Source organism: Neolamprologus multifasciatus, chromosome 3 (genome assembly GCF_963576455.1).
Source record: "Neolamprologus multifasciatus chromosome 3, fNeoMul1.2, whole genome shotgun sequence".
Classification (NCBI taxonomy): domain Eukaryota; kingdom Metazoa; phylum Chordata; class Actinopteri; order Cichliformes; family Cichlidae; genus Neolamprologus; species Neolamprologus multifasciatus.
In genome coordinates this window covers 41,089,616-41,107,636 of record NC_140441.1, presented here as the reverse complement: position 1 = coordinate 41,107,636, position 18,021 = coordinate 41,089,616, and the positions used below count along the sequence as shown (strand labels likewise).

The 18,021-nt window shown below is 41.0% G+C and overlaps 1 protein-coding gene across 1 annotated transcript; it reads right to left on the bottom strand.

The window, feature by feature from the left end:
• Nucleotides 1-7,120: 7,120 nt before the first annotated feature.
• On the bottom strand, nt 7,121-10,979 carry tmem256 (transmembrane protein 256). The gene is made up of 4 exons (XM_085150728.1): nt 10,824-10,979; nt 10,297-10,334; nt 9,401-9,481; nt 7,121-8,045 (listed from the first exon to the last, which is right to left on the bottom strand). Exons 1-4 carry the CDS (start codon nt 10,903-10,905, stop codon nt 7,902-7,904), a joined length of 345 nt encoding a protein of 114 aa, XP_085006854.1. The 5' UTR covers nt 10,906-10,979; the 3' UTR covers nt 7,121-7,901.
• Between the last annotated feature and the right edge of the window lie 7,042 nt (nt 10,980-18,021).

The following is an 18,021-nucleotide window of genomic DNA, read 5'->3' as shown; positions in this document are numbered from 1 at the left end:
TCATCTGAACAACAAACTGGACTGGACTCATAATTCAGAAGCCCTCTACAGGAAAGGGCAGAGCAGGCTGTACCTGCTGTGGAGACTCAGGTCTTTTGGAGTGAAGGGCCCACTCCTGAAGACCTTCTATGACTCTGTGGTGGCCTAAGCCACTTTTTGCAGTGTGGTCTGCTGGGGCAGCAGCATCTCTGCCGGAGACAGAAAGAGACTGAACAGGCTGATCTGCAGGGCCAGCTCTGTTCTAGGATGCCCTCTGGACCCAGTGGAGGTGGTGAGTGACAGGAGAAGGATGGCTAAGCTGTCATCCCTGATGGACAACATCCCCCGCCCCATGCAGGAGACTCTGACAGCACTGAGCAGCTCCTTCAGTGGCTGCAGCACCCACGATGTGGGACGGAGAGATTTCACAGGTCTTTCCTCCCCTCTGCTGTCAGACTCTACAACAAAGACTTTAACTAATCAAACACACACATCCACAAATGTGCAATAACACTAAGTGCAATACTCTTTTCTGGCATCGTTGTATTTTTACTCAGTTGTATTTAGCATTTGTATTCTACTTTTATCCTATTGTATATTTTATTCGATTTTATTCTACTGTATATCGTATTTTATTTTATTCTATTCTGTACAGTTGTGTATTGTATTTATTCTTATTGTATTCTAATTTTTGCTTCATAACTTTTGCACTGTCCACTTCCTGCTGTGACAAAACAAATTTCTCACATGTGGGACTACATACTGAACTTAGAGGATAGCAGCAAAGTATCAATGATGATATCGATCTGACAGCAATACCAGCATTGGTAATGATACTTTAGATATTTGGATCGTTCTGCCAAAAGACACTTTCACAGCTGACTAGCGCACTGGATAGAATTGATCTACTGCTATTAGCTATTAGTGAGAGATTGTCTTTTCTCACAGCAAGGAGTATGGTTGAATCAGTCCACAAAGGAACAAATGAAATGAAGAGATTGACACTTCTGTCGTAACTGTCTGTAAGATATGAAGTTACTGCCTGCAGCTAGCATCAAGACTGAATGACTTGGAAAACAGCAAATATTTCTTTGCTAACTGGTTGTCATGTGGCTATTGTAAATTGTACCATAAATTGCAGAGTTTAACACATTCCAAAGTAACGTGCTACTTTAATTTTTATTGCACAAAACCACTAGAGGATGATAGTCCAGGGAAAACTGGGTCCAGGAATGAAACACTTAACATTATACTCCTAACAAAACTTTAGCTCTTTCTTAGCATCTGCACAGTTAGCATGCTAACAAGAGCTAGTGGAGAATTCAGAATGATGTTAAAGCTGCATGAATGCTGACAACAGCCCTGTGGCCAGAGCCTGAACTTCAACAACTAACAAAAGCAATAGTCAGCAGTCAGGCTTGTCACCTCCATTATCACCTGTAAATGTTTCTGCAGTAGAATTGTTGCTGCAGTGACTTTGAAGTTGGACTGGTTTTGAACTTTTCTTGGTGTTATGGGTTTCTGTTAAGACTTAAATACTAAAAGAAAGATCTTGTGTCCTCATTGGGATACGGGTTTCTGCTACTGTGTGGATTTGTAGCTTAAGTTTTATATTGTTAGCTGAGAATTATGTGGCAGTGCATTTTAGATCATCTTACAGACTAACTCCAAAGTAATGTAACAATTAGTGTGATGAATTACTTTCTCCAGTGAGTAATTAAGTAACGTACTGCATTACTTACTGAAATGTTTACAGCAACCTACCAAAGAACCAGTTCTAGGATAATTCATGGATAGTTTCCCCCTTCATAGTAGCTAGAAGATAGCTCTTCCATGGAGATAGTGCCATGCCCTATGATCGGTGGGTCGCGGGTTCAAATCCACGGAACAGCTACCCTGAGGGACCCCTGAGTAAGGTACCGTCTCTACACACTGCTCCCCGGGCGCTGGATTGGTGGCTGCCCACTGGTTTACTGAGTGAATGGGTTAAATGCAGAGGACTAATCCCCCTACGTGATTAATAAAATGTACATTATTACTGTTCGGTGGGTAATGGTTTTAAAAACTAACATATATACAGTGGGGCAAAAAAGTATTTAGTCAGCCACCGATTGTGCAAGTTCCCCCACTTAAAATGATGACAGAGGTCAGTAATTTGCACCAGAGGTACACTTCAACTGTGAGAGACAGAATGTGAAAAAAAAAAATCCATGAATTCACATGGTAGGATTTGTAAAGAATTTATTCGTAAATCAGGGTGGAAAATAAGTATTTGGTCAATAACAAAAATACAACTCAATACTTTGTAACATAACCTTTGTTGGCAATAACAGAGGTCAAACGTTTACTATAGGTCTTTACCAGGTTTGCACACACAGTAGCTGGTATTTTGGCCCATTCCTCCATGCAGATCTTCTCAAGAGCAGTGATGTTTTGGGGCTGTCGCCGAGCAACACGGACTTTCAACTCCCGCCACAGATTTTCTATGGGGTTGAGGTCTGGAGACTGGCTAGGCCACTCCAGGACTTTCAAATGCTTCTTACGGAGCCACTCCTTTGTTGCCCGGGCGGTGTGCTTTGGATCATTGTCATGTTGGAAGACCCAGCCTCGTTTCATCTTCAAAGTTCTCACTGATGGAAGGAGGTTTTGGCTCAAAATCTCACGATACTTGGCCCCATTCATTCTGTCCTTAACACGGATCAGTCGTCCTGTCCCCTTGGCAGAAAAACAGCCCCATAGCATGATGTTTCCACCCCCATGCTTCACAGTAGGTATGGTGTTCTTGGGATGCAACTCAGTATTCTTCTTCCTCCAAACACGACGAGTTGAGTTTATACCAAAAAGTTCTACTTTGGTTTCATCTGACCACATGACATTCTCCCAATCCTCTGCTGTATCATCCATGTGCTCTCTGGCAAACTTCAGACGGGCCTGGACATGCACTGGCTTCAGCAGCGGAACACGTCTGGCACTGCGGGATTTGATTCCCTGCCGTTGTAGTGTGTTACTGATGGTGACCTTTGTTACTTTGGTCCCAGCTCTCTGCAGGTCATTCACCAGGTCCCCCCGTGTGGTTCTGGGATCTTTGCTCACCGTTCTCATGATCATTTTGACCCCACGGGATGAGATCTTGCGTGGAGCCCCAGATCGAGGGAGATTATCAGTGGTCTTGTATGTCTTCCATTTTCTGATGATTGCTCCCACAGTTGATTTTTTCACACCAAGCTGCTTGCCTATTGTAGATTCACTCTTCCCAGTCTGGTGCAGGTCTACAATTCTTTTCCTGGTGTCCTTCGAAAGCTCTTTGGTCTTGGCCATGGCGGAGTTTGGAGTCTGACTGGTTGAGGCTGTGGACAGGTGTCTTTTATACAGATGATGAGGTCAAACAGGTGCCATTCATACAGGTAACGAGTGGGGGACAGAAAAGCTTCTTACAGAAGACGTTACAGGTCTGTGAGAGCCAGGGATTTTCCTTGTTTGAGGTGACCAAATACTTATTTTCCACCCTGATTTACGAATAAATTCTTTACAAATCCTACCATGTGAATTCATGGATTTTTTTTTCACATTCTGTCTCTCACAGTTGAAGTGTATCTCTGGTGCAAATTACTGACCTCTGTCATCATTTTAAGTGGGGGAACTTGCACAATCGGTGGCTGACTAAATACTTTTTTGCCCCACTGTAGATAAAGGTCAGGCTTAAATTTAGACCTGTTGAACTATGTTTGTGGTGTTGATACCTTTTAAAACATTTTTAAAATGAATACCTGTCAAATTTACAGATATTACGAGATGGTTCTGCTTTAGTTTTGGACACTGAATTTTGTTTTATAGCCCATTAACCAAGCTTGCAAGCCACATCTGATAGTTCCTATAACAACCAACTTAGTTGGTTGTTATAGGAAGGGCATGTCAAAAGTAGGTTCTATTATTTTAAACATTACAGTAATTAGAAACAAACATCAAGGAGCCTGGCTGCAGTGGTTATAGCTAGAAATTGATTTGTTGGAAAGTGAACCAAGAGTCTTGGAAGTAGAAGGAACAAAGAGAAAATGTGAGCTGCATTGATAGCGGGAGATTGGACCTCTGAAATTAATCCATTTTGAGTTTTTTAAACATTTCCGAGGTTAAAATATAAATGAACTTAGTTTATGTTGCACTACTATGGTTCAAGTTTCTAAATTAAATGTAGGATTTGGATTAGCAGAAGACCTAGCTGCAAACGTTTGCCTCGATGAACTGTAGCTCAGTCCATGGTAGAAGGTAAAATATATACATCAAAAGTGTAGATGTTCTTTCACTTAAGCAAACTGTATTTTATATTTGTAATGAAATATATTAGAAAACCATTTTCTCTTTAAAAAATATTCTTTGAAGGCACCGTACACCGAGTGCTCAACAAGCACTCCTCATAGATACACTGAAAAGCTGACGCGTTGTCTGAATTAACTCGTGAGATTATGGTTCCGAGATAAGGGTCTCCCTTTATCTCACTTTCCATTTCACCCCACCCCCGTGTGCTCACACATCAAATGTGTGTTGGCAGACCAGAACTCTGTGATCCAGTTAATGGATTTTAACACTGAGGTGTGCTGCTGACAGCAACAGGATCCACCCGTGTGAACGTCAGCTACAGACGAGAGAAATAAATACCCTAAAATAAGACTACTGTGTGAAACTGTTCTGAACTTGTAGCTCACATCTTGTCAAGAAAAAAAATCACATGGTTTCGCTTTAAATATTTAACAAGTGGCTGAAAATTTGATGATAGCGCTTCAAATATGCATCCGACAGAGCGGAACAGCCTGTAACTTTCAGTCAGGTGTCTCCCATATGCTTGAAAGCTGTGAGTCATAGATGTGTGACCGGGTGTCAGAGCTTTTTCTTGTGCGATTGCTTGGTCCTGGAAGAACAGAATTCTCCTCAGCAGCTACTTAATTCTAATGAGGGTTTTATGACTCGTGATCAAGAGCTCACTGGCAACGCATTCAGTCAATAGTGCCTTCTCTTTTGAGCACAGCCTCGGCTTATGTACCGGCCCCAGCAAATTGACCCAGAGATTTATACAGCTATTTTCTAAAGGTCTCCATTCATGGGCCCACAGTCAGGAAGGGGAATTAGTGTTTCAATGGATTTCACTTTCAATTTGAATGCCGAGTGGTTGGAACATGGTCCCGGCTAACGGGAGGCCATTGCTAAAGAACTCTTTTGTGTTCTGCTACTCAGAGGCTCAAACCCTCAGGGCTGTGAATACATTCACCACAAGAGACACCGTTTCTACTGCCATAGGTTGTGAATCCTGTGGGTTTATCTATCCTTTAGTGAAACCAACACATTGAGGATGCCCTTTAAACTACCATTAGTCAGCTTCCTTTTTCCTTTCAGATGAATGTGCACACAACAAACCTCCAGGACAGAAGTTTCTACTGTCCAGGTATGATAACAACAATAATAAAATTTGCTACTAAAGCTGCTTTAACATGTCAACTGCTATACTGTCCACATGTAGCGCACAATCTATATGTGCTTGTGTATTGGAATACATAAAATAATACTTTTGTTTGAGGCCTGGGTGCTGTCTAATAGTGTAGAAGACCACTCGATAGACATGACTTCACCAGACTATTACACTTAGCTATTAGCTACTACTTTAGCTTTGTGATGGTTTTGAACATTTGGATTCTCACTTACCAGATAAAAGCTAGATAATATCTAGAAATGTTCAGAGTCACAGCATGTGTGACAACAGCTTTTAATGTTGCAGTGAAACACAAAGCACTCTTTTGAACTGAAGTCTGACGTCATTAGCCGTTTCCGGGTCCAAACTCCACTTCAGGTCCCAAAGTCAAACGATTACTGCAGCATCACACAGTTAAAAACTGTCTAAATTCTTTTATCTTTAACGAAAAGATCGGTGTGGCTGCCCTACCAGGTGTAACAGTTAAGTTTAACATCCAGGCATCCATGAAAACAGAATGTATTCAATTTAACGGAGTTAGCGGGGAGTTAGCCCGCTAGTTTCCATCTAAAGATGATATACCATGTTCTGACTGAGGGATTTCTGAATAAATTAAAACGTACAGCTCTGCTATCACTTCCAACATAAATGAAGACAGGAAACTAAAGAGCAGTGACTTTTGTAGGGTTACTGAAGTTGGGCTAGCTGGTATATAATGATGTGCTACATGGTGGCTAGCTACACAGCTATGGTTAGCATGATATAAACACAGGAGGATGAACGCTAACTATTTCCCACTTGATAAAAGCTAATGTGAGGGTTCCCGATGGTTAAGGACAAATGCAATCGCATGCCAGGATGCTGTAAACGGAGCAAACTTCAGTCAGGAGAACAACTGAGATAATCCATCCACAATAGAGATTAGTCATTGATATACTGCTGCATGGGCTGGGCTGTAGTTACACCATAAGGTTTTAAAAACTGAGCTTTAAAATGAATAGTGGTACTAAAAACCGAGAGGCTGACAGTGATCACTGCTCTTTGTTAGAGGGTGTTCAGATTAAATAGAACAAGATACAAAGCATTAAAACGTGTAAAACACAACTGCCTTAATAAACGCAGAGTAGTTTGGACCCGGAAGCAGGGTTCATACGTCATTACTTAAAGACCGGATATTAACACGCATTAGTTCTTTTTAGCACTTAATGTAAGTAAGCAACTGAATGCTATTTACTATTACACAAACATTGGGAGGTTAAAAGTAAGACTAAAAACTTTGACCTATTGTTCTAGCAGAAAGTTCTGTGTGTCAACACTTGCTTATCGTCTTTCAACAAAACAATATTTGACTATGCAGTCAAATGAAAACACTTCTGAAAGCTTGTTTGAGTTCAAGATACCAAGACAGTGAAGACTGAAACACTAGAGTCTTCAAAATGGGTTTACAGAAATCAGAGGGTAATGTCACACCTTACAGTCTTGCCTCATTTCTTTATATTTTGCTTCTAAGCAGCCAGACTTCCCTGTAATTTTGCACGACTTTGTTGAGCAGTAGTTCTCCAGGCTTTCAGAAAGTTTGCTTAAGTTTTTAAGTGGACATGTGGCTGCTTTTTCTCAGAATTTCTCTCCAAAATAACAATTTGTTCCCATTCGTATAGTTAAATCCATGAAAAATCTCAAGGATAACAAGACAGGCATAAAACTATAGTTTTGCTCCAAAAAGGGAATTCCCAAAGAGCTATTAGCTGCAAACTTGACAAATCTCAGCATGGTGTGCAGTGTGTCCTTAAAAAAAAAAAAGACAAAACTGAACAAGTGGAGGAGAAAAGATGAAGAAGATAACCTAAAAACCCATCTACAGCAGATAATCAGTATCTGAAAGTCATGTCTGTAAGAAATGGAAAAAGCAAAGACTTGACACGGACCTTTGGTATACAGCAGATTGAATATTCATTGTTGTGATTTATTCATGCTGATAAATGACTGTTTAAAGGTAAATAAACAATCCTTATGGAAAAAAAGATTTCAGAGTTTAGGAAATTATTTCGTTCTTCATCTATTTTAAGGGATTCTTTATTTTTACAACAAACACTGTCTTATTGATGCATTTTAACTCAAATCAGCTCATTATTGATTTTCCCACCAAAAGTTGAAATGTTCCATGACAAATTGGATGATACAGTTCATTCCGTTCATTTTGTGTTAAATTTCTTATCCAGTTTAACATTATAGTCAAAGGGCAGCAGCCACAAACAGACAGCAGTGGCAGAAAAGTGATAATCCTGCGGTGACCTTATCTCCTGCTGACATCCACAACCCAGGGCAGGCGGTGGTTGGATGGGTGACATTATAACTCAGCACTACCCCTCAGCCAACTCTTACAAGTTCTCCAGTTCATTTATTAGCAGTCTGACAGTTTAGTGTCACAGTGTGGCTCTCTGGAGAAGATGTAAGCTGTCACAGTTCAGAGAATCATGGCCAGCCATCCAACAATCATAGCTACGCCCCCCACGGGAGCCGCTTTGCGCAGTCCGGGGTCCCCTGTCAGAGCCTGGTGGTATAAAGAGCCACAGAACATCCCCATGCCCGCAATCAGAAGGCTACCAGCCTGTGAAAAAGAAACATTTTGGTCTCAGTCAGTTTAAATCTGTAAGTTTGCAAACACATTGTAGTAGGGCTGCCATATACTCTCCAACCTCTCTTGCTTGAGACTCGCCCAAAAGCCTTTTGCTCCAAAGATGTTACCCCACAGGGACCAGCAAAAAGGAGTTTTTTGTTTGTTTGTTTTGCAAGAAAAGTTAAAAGCATTAAAAGCAAACCATTATTTAGAGTCAGCCTTCTTAAATTATACTTATATTATAATATCATCCCATAATATAATTAAATAATATCAGCCTACTTAAAAATTGATGCATCTTATTAGCCTTGCATTGTTAGCTAATATAGCTAATTATCTTATTAGTATAATAGAGTATGCTATTATTAGCTCACTCCACTATTCAGTTAGCCAGTGCATGCTATTATCCCACAAATATGCTATTGGCTAACATAATTTAATAGTTTATGTTACATCAGCTAATTTATAATATTAGCATGCTTCTTTTCATAATAAAACATATTAGCCAGCACATCTTTTTAGCTTAACAGTAAGTTTGCTAATTTATCTCAATAGCCTACCATTAAATTAAACAATGTACCTTATTATCCTATTGATTCATATTATTAGCAAACATAACTTATTAGCCTACTACAGTACGCCATTTCCTAACATAATTAATTAGCCCATCATTCAGTTAGCTAATGTAGCTTATTAGCTTACTATCACATTACACACATTAAAGTGTCTTATCAGCAGAATAACGCATGTTATTGAGTATCATTACTTATGATTAATGAGTCATTTTATCTCATTAACTTAATATTTATGCCCATTTTGACACACAACACAACTTGAGTGAGCAGGTTTAGTAACTTTATAGATGGACACCTTAAACAGGTGTAAACAATAAAAACTCTTGCTCACTGTATCGGACTGACTCCAAAGCTGGATCATAGATTTTATTTAATCCAAATGAATAACTCCACAGTTTTTAAGCATTTATTGTCGACTCATAATAACAACATTATCAGACATGAGACGCAGAGGGACATGCATGAATGCTTAAAAGTACAGATGATGGGGTGGTGACATTTAAGTGAGGAGATTCTTTGGCTACCATTTTTTCTTTCCTGGTTCCATTTGTTGGGATAATGTGTTCTTTCACCGTCAATCCACAACAAATTTATACTTATGCTGTCACTTTTATCATTTATAATGTAATAAAACAGCAGTCTCTGTAACATAATATCCCTGAGTGAGGATGGACAGGTAACAGCAAATACGACTGTGGCACTATATCCACTTTAAAGGATTGAGCTAAGTGCATCCAGCCAAGAGTGAGGGTCTTAGGCTTCTGTACTTACCACAGCAGGTTTCCCACAGTGGGCAGCACCCAGCAAGGCCAGGCTGTGGTAGAAATGGTACTTGTTGGCGGTTTCAAAAAGCTGAAGAGGCACACACACAAAGAGAGCTTTTAGAAAAAACTCTGCCTTTCCCAGCCACTCATCAAGTTCAGTGAATCAAACATTTTCTGGAAAGGCCTTTAATTATCAAGTGTAGAAGTGGATATTTAGTGAGCCGCTATCAAGCACCATTTACACCATTTTCATCAATCAGCCCAAGTTCGGCCAGGAAAGTATCTCATCATTAAAAACAAATCGTTTTCCTGTCTTTTTGCATTACAGAAGTTTCCTCCAAATTAACAGCACAGTGTGAAAATGTTTCACAGACATCTTTTAGTTTTCTGAGAGTAAAAGAAATAACAGTCATACAGTCCACTAAACTATAACTGGAGTTGCACCAACTGGGCAGATACACTGATGCTTAAAATACAAAATTTGGCCAACAGTAGATGCTGCATTTTTTTAACCCATCTTTCTTATTTGAATTTGTTACCACTGACTACTTTTTGTGTATAGTACCTTTCCGGGTATTTTGAGGTACTCAAGCTTTCTTCCACTTTCCAAAGACATTTTTATCTGGTTCTAGAATAGTTGTTCAGCTAAGACAGGCCCCAGCAGCCCCCTCCACAACAACCTAAGCTCGGTAAGAGGTATTTCAGATGTCACTTCACGTGCCTACATCAATGACAAAGTCACCATGAAGCCATATTTGGCCACCGTTTTAGTGCATCCCAAATTAAATCAGTCTTGAATCCATATGGTCTGACCTTGACCTCTGCTAACACGAATGAATGAAAACTGATTTTAGGCACACAAAATCCTCCAAAAAAACATAAGTAGCAGTATTATGAACATACCACTATTCGGTAGTCATCAGGATCGCTGTTCTTGAAACCTAAAACAAGAAAAACACAACTGTTACTTATTATCACACCATGAATATCATGATCACAGACACAACAGACCACACGTTATTTGGTTAATCAGTAACCCACACCCTCAAGTCATGTTCCTCACCAACCACTCTCTTATACCATTTTAAAAGTTAGCCAAACACTCAGCTATCCCTACCGTGGACAATGGTTGACCCACAAAAATCCTTCTTCCACCCTGGACGCGGGTCACCTTCATAAAGACACTGGTTCTTTTTACAAAAACAACGTGAAGCTTCGACGGTCTACTGAAAGCCGAATTAATCGTTAGCCTGTTTAACATTAGCAGCATGTATGTGTTGTTGCTTTACAGTTACTCGGGCGTGTGGTGAGTACGCAAACTTTAAATCGGCGTGTTTTGATATCAAGGCTGGCGCCGTAAGCCTCAACATGACAGCCTTTCACGACTGTTCAGCTGAGCGAGAGCTACAGACAATAGGACAGTTGCGTACCGTGAGCCCCGTAAGCCCCAGCTCCCACTGCCGAGGCTCCTGACAGAGCTGCTAACCTCCGAACCACAGTAGAAGCGCTCATGTTTGGACTGTAACTGCCGGTGTAACGCGGACGGAAGAAGTGACGGCGGTGCTGCGTTCACTGTCATTATGTACGTTCAGCCTTCTCAACTACGTGATTGCGGACATACGTATTTAAATGACGGACTGTGGGTTTCCCGCTCACGGGGCAAACAACAAACGATCAGACATTAAGAGAAGAAATGTTTTTTAATTGCATTATGATGCAGTGTAACCACCGTGTTACAGCTACATGTAAAAAAGTGTGTTGAAACAGATTTGCGTTCTAAAATAATTATAACATACATGCAAGATAAGTAGTCTAAAACGGAAAATATATTGTGCAAACCTGCAGTTATTCCAACTAATATGACACGTGACTTCGGAGTGAAGTCTCTGATATGCTGATGTGTGTTTATTTAATAAGCAATTTGTTCTCTGAATTCCAGCGTCTGAGTCCTTGAAAGCAGCAGAGGGGGCGTTCGTTTCAGGGCTCTGGGCTTCCAGGCACATCTGTTATCAGTTTGTGGACTTGAACCAAAATGGCCACTGCCGTGCTACAGTTTCAAGCCACTGGGCAAATTTCATTACTCTACCAAGCTGATCTGACACTGACATGGCATTTGAGCAGTCGTTTCAGCGCCTTTAGGTATTGCATGTGAATTTAAGTGCAGGGAATCACATACTGCTTGTAATATATTGACGCATTAACTGAAGCTTGAAGTTGACCTGACCGACCTCCCTTGTTAAAGTGGAATACAGAATCAGATTCAGTTTATGTTTTGCCCCGATTTGTTTAAGTCATCACCTCTGTTTTATTATTCAATAAAAATTTTAGTATTGTTCAGGATTTTATGAATAATTGATTTTAAGATAGTGGCTTATTTTGCCATTTTCCTCAGCATCACCAAAACAACACATTCCACTGAATGATGGGCTCGGGGAGCCGGAGGGTACATTAGTGTGTGGCACTTTTCAATTTGTCTGTCACTGCAACTTTGGGAAGAAGCAGTGAAGTTGTCTTTAGTGAGCTATTCCTAATGTTTGATGTATTTTCTTGCCAGCAGAGGAGTTGGAGACCAAGGTTGATGCCATGTCTTTGATGACGATGCACTGATCCTGGTAGATCCTGCCAAAAGGGGGAGCTGTATTGCTTTCTCATCTGCCAAACTTTGTGGATAGGTAGCGTGTGTGGGTGTGAGTCTGTGCACACGGACGGGCAGGGGGACTTTGTCCAATTATCATTCTGAAATTACACAGGGTCACACTGCATTACTGGAGTCGCTAAACCACACTTTCCGTCGAGCCTCGTCCTTAGCTGACTTTGACACAGCATTAACACAATGCATACAATTAACACATTTTAATGACCATGTCGCTAATTAAAAATAAGCCTTATGAGTCGCAAGCATTCATCATCAACTGTGAACTGAACCCAGTGTGGGTGTGTTTGTGTGTGTCCTCTGTGGGTTTTAATCTAAGGCTGTCACCATCATCTGCCTGTGAACTTTTTCCCGTCTTTTTTGTCTTTTGGCATGATTTCTAGCGCTGCCTGCATATAGGGTTATATGCAGAGGAATGTTGTGCTTACCCTGCAAACACAGGTCATTTTCATTCTGGCCCACGGCAGATGGGATAGCAAGGACAACAATAAATTGTGGCTTTACATCTTGTTTTCACAGACAAGCAGCAAATTATCTCTAAGTCCCAGCAGCAGTGTGCTGTGAGGTTCCTCCAAGAGCCAACATCCATCTCACTTCAGCCTGCCTGCCTGTCTTCTTCTCTGCTCTCCAGTGACTGCTTTGCTCCTCGCCAATCCTCAGTGTGTGTTTGAGTCAAAGTGTGTGCATGTTTGCGTCTGATCTCTTCAGATTGCTTGCCCCTGGCCTGTCTTATTGTGATCGAGCTCCCCTCCAGGAAAACAAGCGGCTCTTGGAAGGGGAGGAGAATATTACTTTCTTTAAATGTAGTAATGAAGTGAGAATGGAGAATGGAGACCGGGAGGCCGTCTTGCAACCCACACATGCACACAACATTATAAAATATGGCTGTTGCGCACTGGTTTTTGAATTCCCATTATGAAGCCTTGAGTGGAGTGCTTTTACTGTTGCTATGTTGGTGAAAATCCCTAAAAAAGCCTTCAGTTGATCCAAAATGTTACCGTGAGAAAAGGACTAGAAAGAGAGATCACATTTTTCCCATACTGGCTTCTACTCATTGGCACCCTGTGATATCCACTTTTGAATTTAACTGAACACTACTACTGTCATTACCTTTTTCCTACTCTCTCCCATAGTTTAATACTTTTGTCCTTGCCTCTATGCACTGCTTTTCTATATTCTTTTTACCCTTATCCCCCAAATGGTTGCAGAACATAGACTATATTGCCAAAAGTATTCACTCACACATTCAGATCATTGAATTCAGGTGTTCCAATCACTTCCATTGCCAAAGGTGTATAAAATCAAGCACCTAGGCATGCAGACTACGGCTGTATCCCAATTCAGGGTCTGCAGCCTTAAAGGCCGCATTTTAAGGCCGATTACGTCACAGTGACGCGACGAAGGCTGTCCCAATTCAAAGGCTGCTCGAAATGCGGCCCTCAAATGCGTCCTTCATTTCCCTAAATTTTAAGGATGTGGTGGTGTAGACTTTGTGGCCCAACATATCCCAGAATGCATAGCGCGGCGGTGGGTGTGGATAATTTTGCTGAAAAAAAACAGCGGAAGAGTAAACTTTAAGTAAGTACTGAATATTATGTCACTTATTTATGTGCAAATGTTTACTAACGAAGAACATTAAAACATTACTGTTGGCCACATGTCGGCAGAGTTATGTGACATAAGTGACGTTTGTACTAACTTGGTTTTAAAGCCTTTACTTTAAAATATACCCGTTCAATAGTTGACCTTAATCTTACAGAGAATGATCAAAGCTCATGTAGAAACAAACAAACAAATGAACAAAAGATTTTCTCCTTCATTTCTGTCAAACAAAGCTGTATGAAACGTTTCCAGCTGTTAGTATCATGGTTGCTAGGCAACCTGGGCAGCGCGACGGAGGCTAGACCGTCCCATTTCACAAGCCTCGCACTTCCGGCCTTAATGGTCTTTGAGTATGCGGCCCTTGTGGATCGTTAAGGCTGCGTACTTTAAGGCTGCAGACCCTGAATTGGGATACAGCCCTCTTCTACAAACGTTTGCAAATGAACTATAGGATGTCACCTGTGTAGCAGGTGTGGACGGGACTGCAAATGACAACAACCCAGCCAAATCACAGAGCAGGGTCACCAAATGCCAACCCACACAATGTGCAGAGGTCGCCGCCTTTCTTTGGAGTCAGTCGCTACAGAACTCTTATAGCTTCAGCATACCAAAACATTTTAGACTCCAAACTTTGTGGGAATAGTTTGGGAATGGCCCTTTCCTCTTCTAACATGACTGCACACCAGGTCCATGAAGACATGGATGAATGAGTTTGGTGTGGAAGAACTTGATTGGCATGCACAGAGTCCTGACCTCAACCTGATAGAACACACTTGGGATGAATTAGAGTGGCGACTGCGGCAGGCCGTTTGGTCCAACACCAGTGTCTGATCTTACCAATGCGCTTCTGGAAGAATGGTCAGAAATTCCCAAAAACATACTCCTGAACCTTGTGGAAAGCCTTCCCAGAAGAGGCGACGTTGTTATAGCTCCAAAGAGTGGGCCAACATCATTTTAAACCCTGTTGACTAAGAGTGGGATGTCACTCAACATCATAAGCATGTGAAGGAAAATAAGCAAATACATTTGGCAGTATAGTGTAGCTGTCCCTGCTTGAGATACGTTCGTTCAGACTCTGCTTGTTAAAAGACAGTTCTTTCTTCCCACTGTCACCAAGTGCTGTGGCTGACAGTCATACCACCCTGAGCATGCCCACTCTCATCTGATCTCAGAAGCTTAACAGGGTCTGGCTTGATTAGTACTTGGGCGGCTGTAGCTCAGGAGTTAGAGCAGGTCATCTACTAATCTGAAGGCTGGTGGTTTGATGCTGCTCCAGTCTGCATGCCAGAGTATTCTTGGGCAAAATACTGAACCTTGAGTTGTTCTGCGATGCATCCGTCAGAGTGTGAATGTTAGATAGAAAGCATCTTGTATAAAGTGCTTTGAATGCTCAAGTAGAGTAGGAAAGCGCTCCATAAGAATTCATCCATTTACCATTACGAGACTGTCTGATTATTGGGGTTTTCTTTTTAGCACTGTAGGCTTTTACCAGCTACATTTGAATAAAGCACCAAAATCCGCACTTAAGCTTAAATTTCAAAACTTACATTTTAACTACTGATTTTATCTACTGTTCTGATTTTATCTGTTTTGATTTTATATACTGTTTTGTTTGTTTGTTTGTTTGTTAATTAGTTAGTTAGTTAGTTTGCTTGTTTTAATCAATTTTAAATCATGCTTTTTATTTGTTTTTGTTTCTAATGTCTCTGTAAAGCACTTTGAATCACCTTGTTGTTGAATTGTGCTATACAAATAAACTTGCCTTGCCTTGCCTTGCCTTACCTTACAATATCACCTTCAGGTGGTGTTGATGTAGCAATGTAAACTGAAATCAATTAAATTGGCTAACTGCATCTCACTTGCTAATGTTATCAGAACCAAAGTCATCTTTTCAAAATGTTAATTGGCTAGTTTGCTAAATTGCCAGCTAACATGAGTCTAACAATTGCTTTTTTATAGTGGAAGCCAAATGGGAGCATTTAGCCAACTAGCTGAAGCATGCACATATGCCTGTATATGTACTGGTACTGGACAGTCTTATGTTTGTCTCATTACTCTTTTGGACGATGTTTGCAAGTAAAACAAAACACAAACAACAGATAACAATAAGAATTATATTAACAAAGTTTTTCTGGGGTTACATAGAGCTCGTTTGGAAAGAAAAAACAGTGTATATACAACAGAAATTTCATTTTCCCTCCAACTTAAAGCACTGCCTTGGGTTGTTTTGTAAATCCAATTTCCTTGTTAGCTGTATAGTTAGGTACGTCTGTTGGTGATGCATCTTTGTTCTCAAAAGAATTTAAGTGTAAGACAAACAAAGTGGGAACAGGCTGTCTCATCAACATACAAATAAGGATTCCACTTTGTTTTTCTTCTGCAGGTAACAAGACAGATGGAAGTGCCTCAGCAAGACCCCAAAGACGTCATTATTTCAAGATATAAGCTACACTCTGAGTGACGCTTTCAGAAATGAAGACTTTGCTTTGTTACACTGTTGGAAATGTTATCAATTTACTCACTTTTGCACTCTGATTTTGTCTTGTAGCAAAAGTAAAAGTAAAATGGGAAAACATTAAAATATAAAGTTCCATATGGGCCATTGATAGGGGGTGATCGTGGCTCAAGAGTTGGGAGTTCGCCTTGTAATCGGAAGGTTGTCGGTTCGAGCCCCAGCTTGGACAGTCTCGGTCGTTGTGTCCTTGGGCGAGACGCTTCACCCGTTGCCTACTGGTGGTGGTCAGAGGGCCCGGTGGCGCCAATGTCCGACTGGATGTGTAAAGCGCTATACAAATACAGGCCATTTTACCATTTACATGCTCACTATCCACATTGGCTCAACATGGCCGGATGAGAGGTTTTTGGACAAAGTTTGTGTTTTTTCCATTATTAAACCACTGCTTCCAACCAAGAGTGATACCATATATGCCCTATAGCTGCAGAAAAGGCTAGCATTGTTATCTTTTTACAAAAAAAAAAACAGCTAAACATGAGAGGTTTTTGGACCAATTTTGTGTTCTCCATTCTTTAAGCACCAGTTCGAGCACCCTTTAAGCACCGGCACCGTTTCAAAAGTACCGGTTTGGCACCGGTATCGGATAAAACCTAAATGATACCCATCCCTATTCAGGCAGGCCATGAGCCTAGTCCAGACTTCCTGGTAACCATCAGTCACAAAGTTCAAATGTGCATTCTACAACTGGGTGTAGAATGGTTACTGGAAGTTGTTGGCAGGCGCAAGTTGAAAAACTTCCTTGTGATTGTTTTGGTTGCTAAAGGATTGCCATTGTCTATCAGAAGATGCTGACCTGTCTGCAAACGCTTGCTGTTTACTCTCTAAGATGTAGTAGTACTATTCACAGAGTTTCATAGCGATGTAAGCCAAGCTCCAAAAAATTACAAGTATTTATTTCTGGACAAAAACAGGAAAAATAAGATATTAGGACAAAACTGAAGAATACAGTCAAATGGGAGGAAGCTTAAAAAAGGCCAGAAGCAGGACCGCATGAGCAAAAACAAATGTTTTATCCAGTAAAACATGAAAAATCTATCTGTCAGAATAGCTGTGTAAAACTGAAATCCTGTTCAACAAACCAGACATGTGTTTTGCGGTGTGTTCAATCAGCATAGACATAGCATGTACACTTCATTTTCACACAAATGGAGCCTCACATGAAGAAATCAAAAACAGCACGGCTGGTCCTTGTCCTCATTCTTGTGCCGAAAGCTTTGCCTGTTGGCCGGTGTTCTCTCCCTCTCTCTCTTTTTCCTCCGGATTTTCAAAAAGAACCAACGATTTTTGAAATTCTCCATTAACCTTGATGTGTTTTGACGGCTACAGCCCATCACTGTCTTCAGCTTGCTTTGAGAAGCCACAACCACGTCCAATTATCTATCCGTTGGGGTGCTTTCATGTCTTTGAGATGTTTAGTCACAAATGTGCGTATTGTGCCCCGGTGTCACAGCTTTTCATGCTCCAGCTCTGTCGCTCATCCATGTCATTACATAGCTTTTAGCGAAGGGGAAAGATGGTGGGAGAGAGAAAGAAAGAGAGGCGAAGGAGAGAAGAGAGAGGGAGGGAGAAGAGTCGGGCCTGTCGAATGACATTTTGTCTGTGTGTCCAGGCTATTGTTTGCTAGGGGAGACAACACCAGTCATTGCTGTTACACTGGCTGGCAGAGTGACACACGCACATACCCTGGATCAAAATAGCCTCAGGTACACGCACAAACGTGCACGATATTTGTCTCTATCTTCATATCAGCACTGAAAATAATTGTTGTTGTGGGTGTTTTAAACAAAATAGTTCCATTTTCGGTCTGTAGTTGATCGTACAACCGTCAACTATATGCCGCTCGAAACAATGCAATCAG

Excerpts from the sequence above, each read along its gene's own strand:
- tmem256 (XM_085150728.1), bottom strand. The coding sequence starts at position 10,905 with ATGAGCGCTTCTACTGTGGTTCGGAGGTTAGCAGCTCTGTCAGGAGCC. Across the intron at positions 9,482-10,296 it reads CTGATGACTACCGAATAGTG|CTTTTTGAAACCGCCAACAA; the intron begins GTATGTTCATAA and ends GTGCCTCTTCAG. Across the intron at positions 8,046-9,400 it reads ACTGTGGGAAACCTGCTGTG|GCTGGTAGCCTTCTGATTGC; the intron begins GTAAGTACAGAA and ends TCTTTTTCACAG.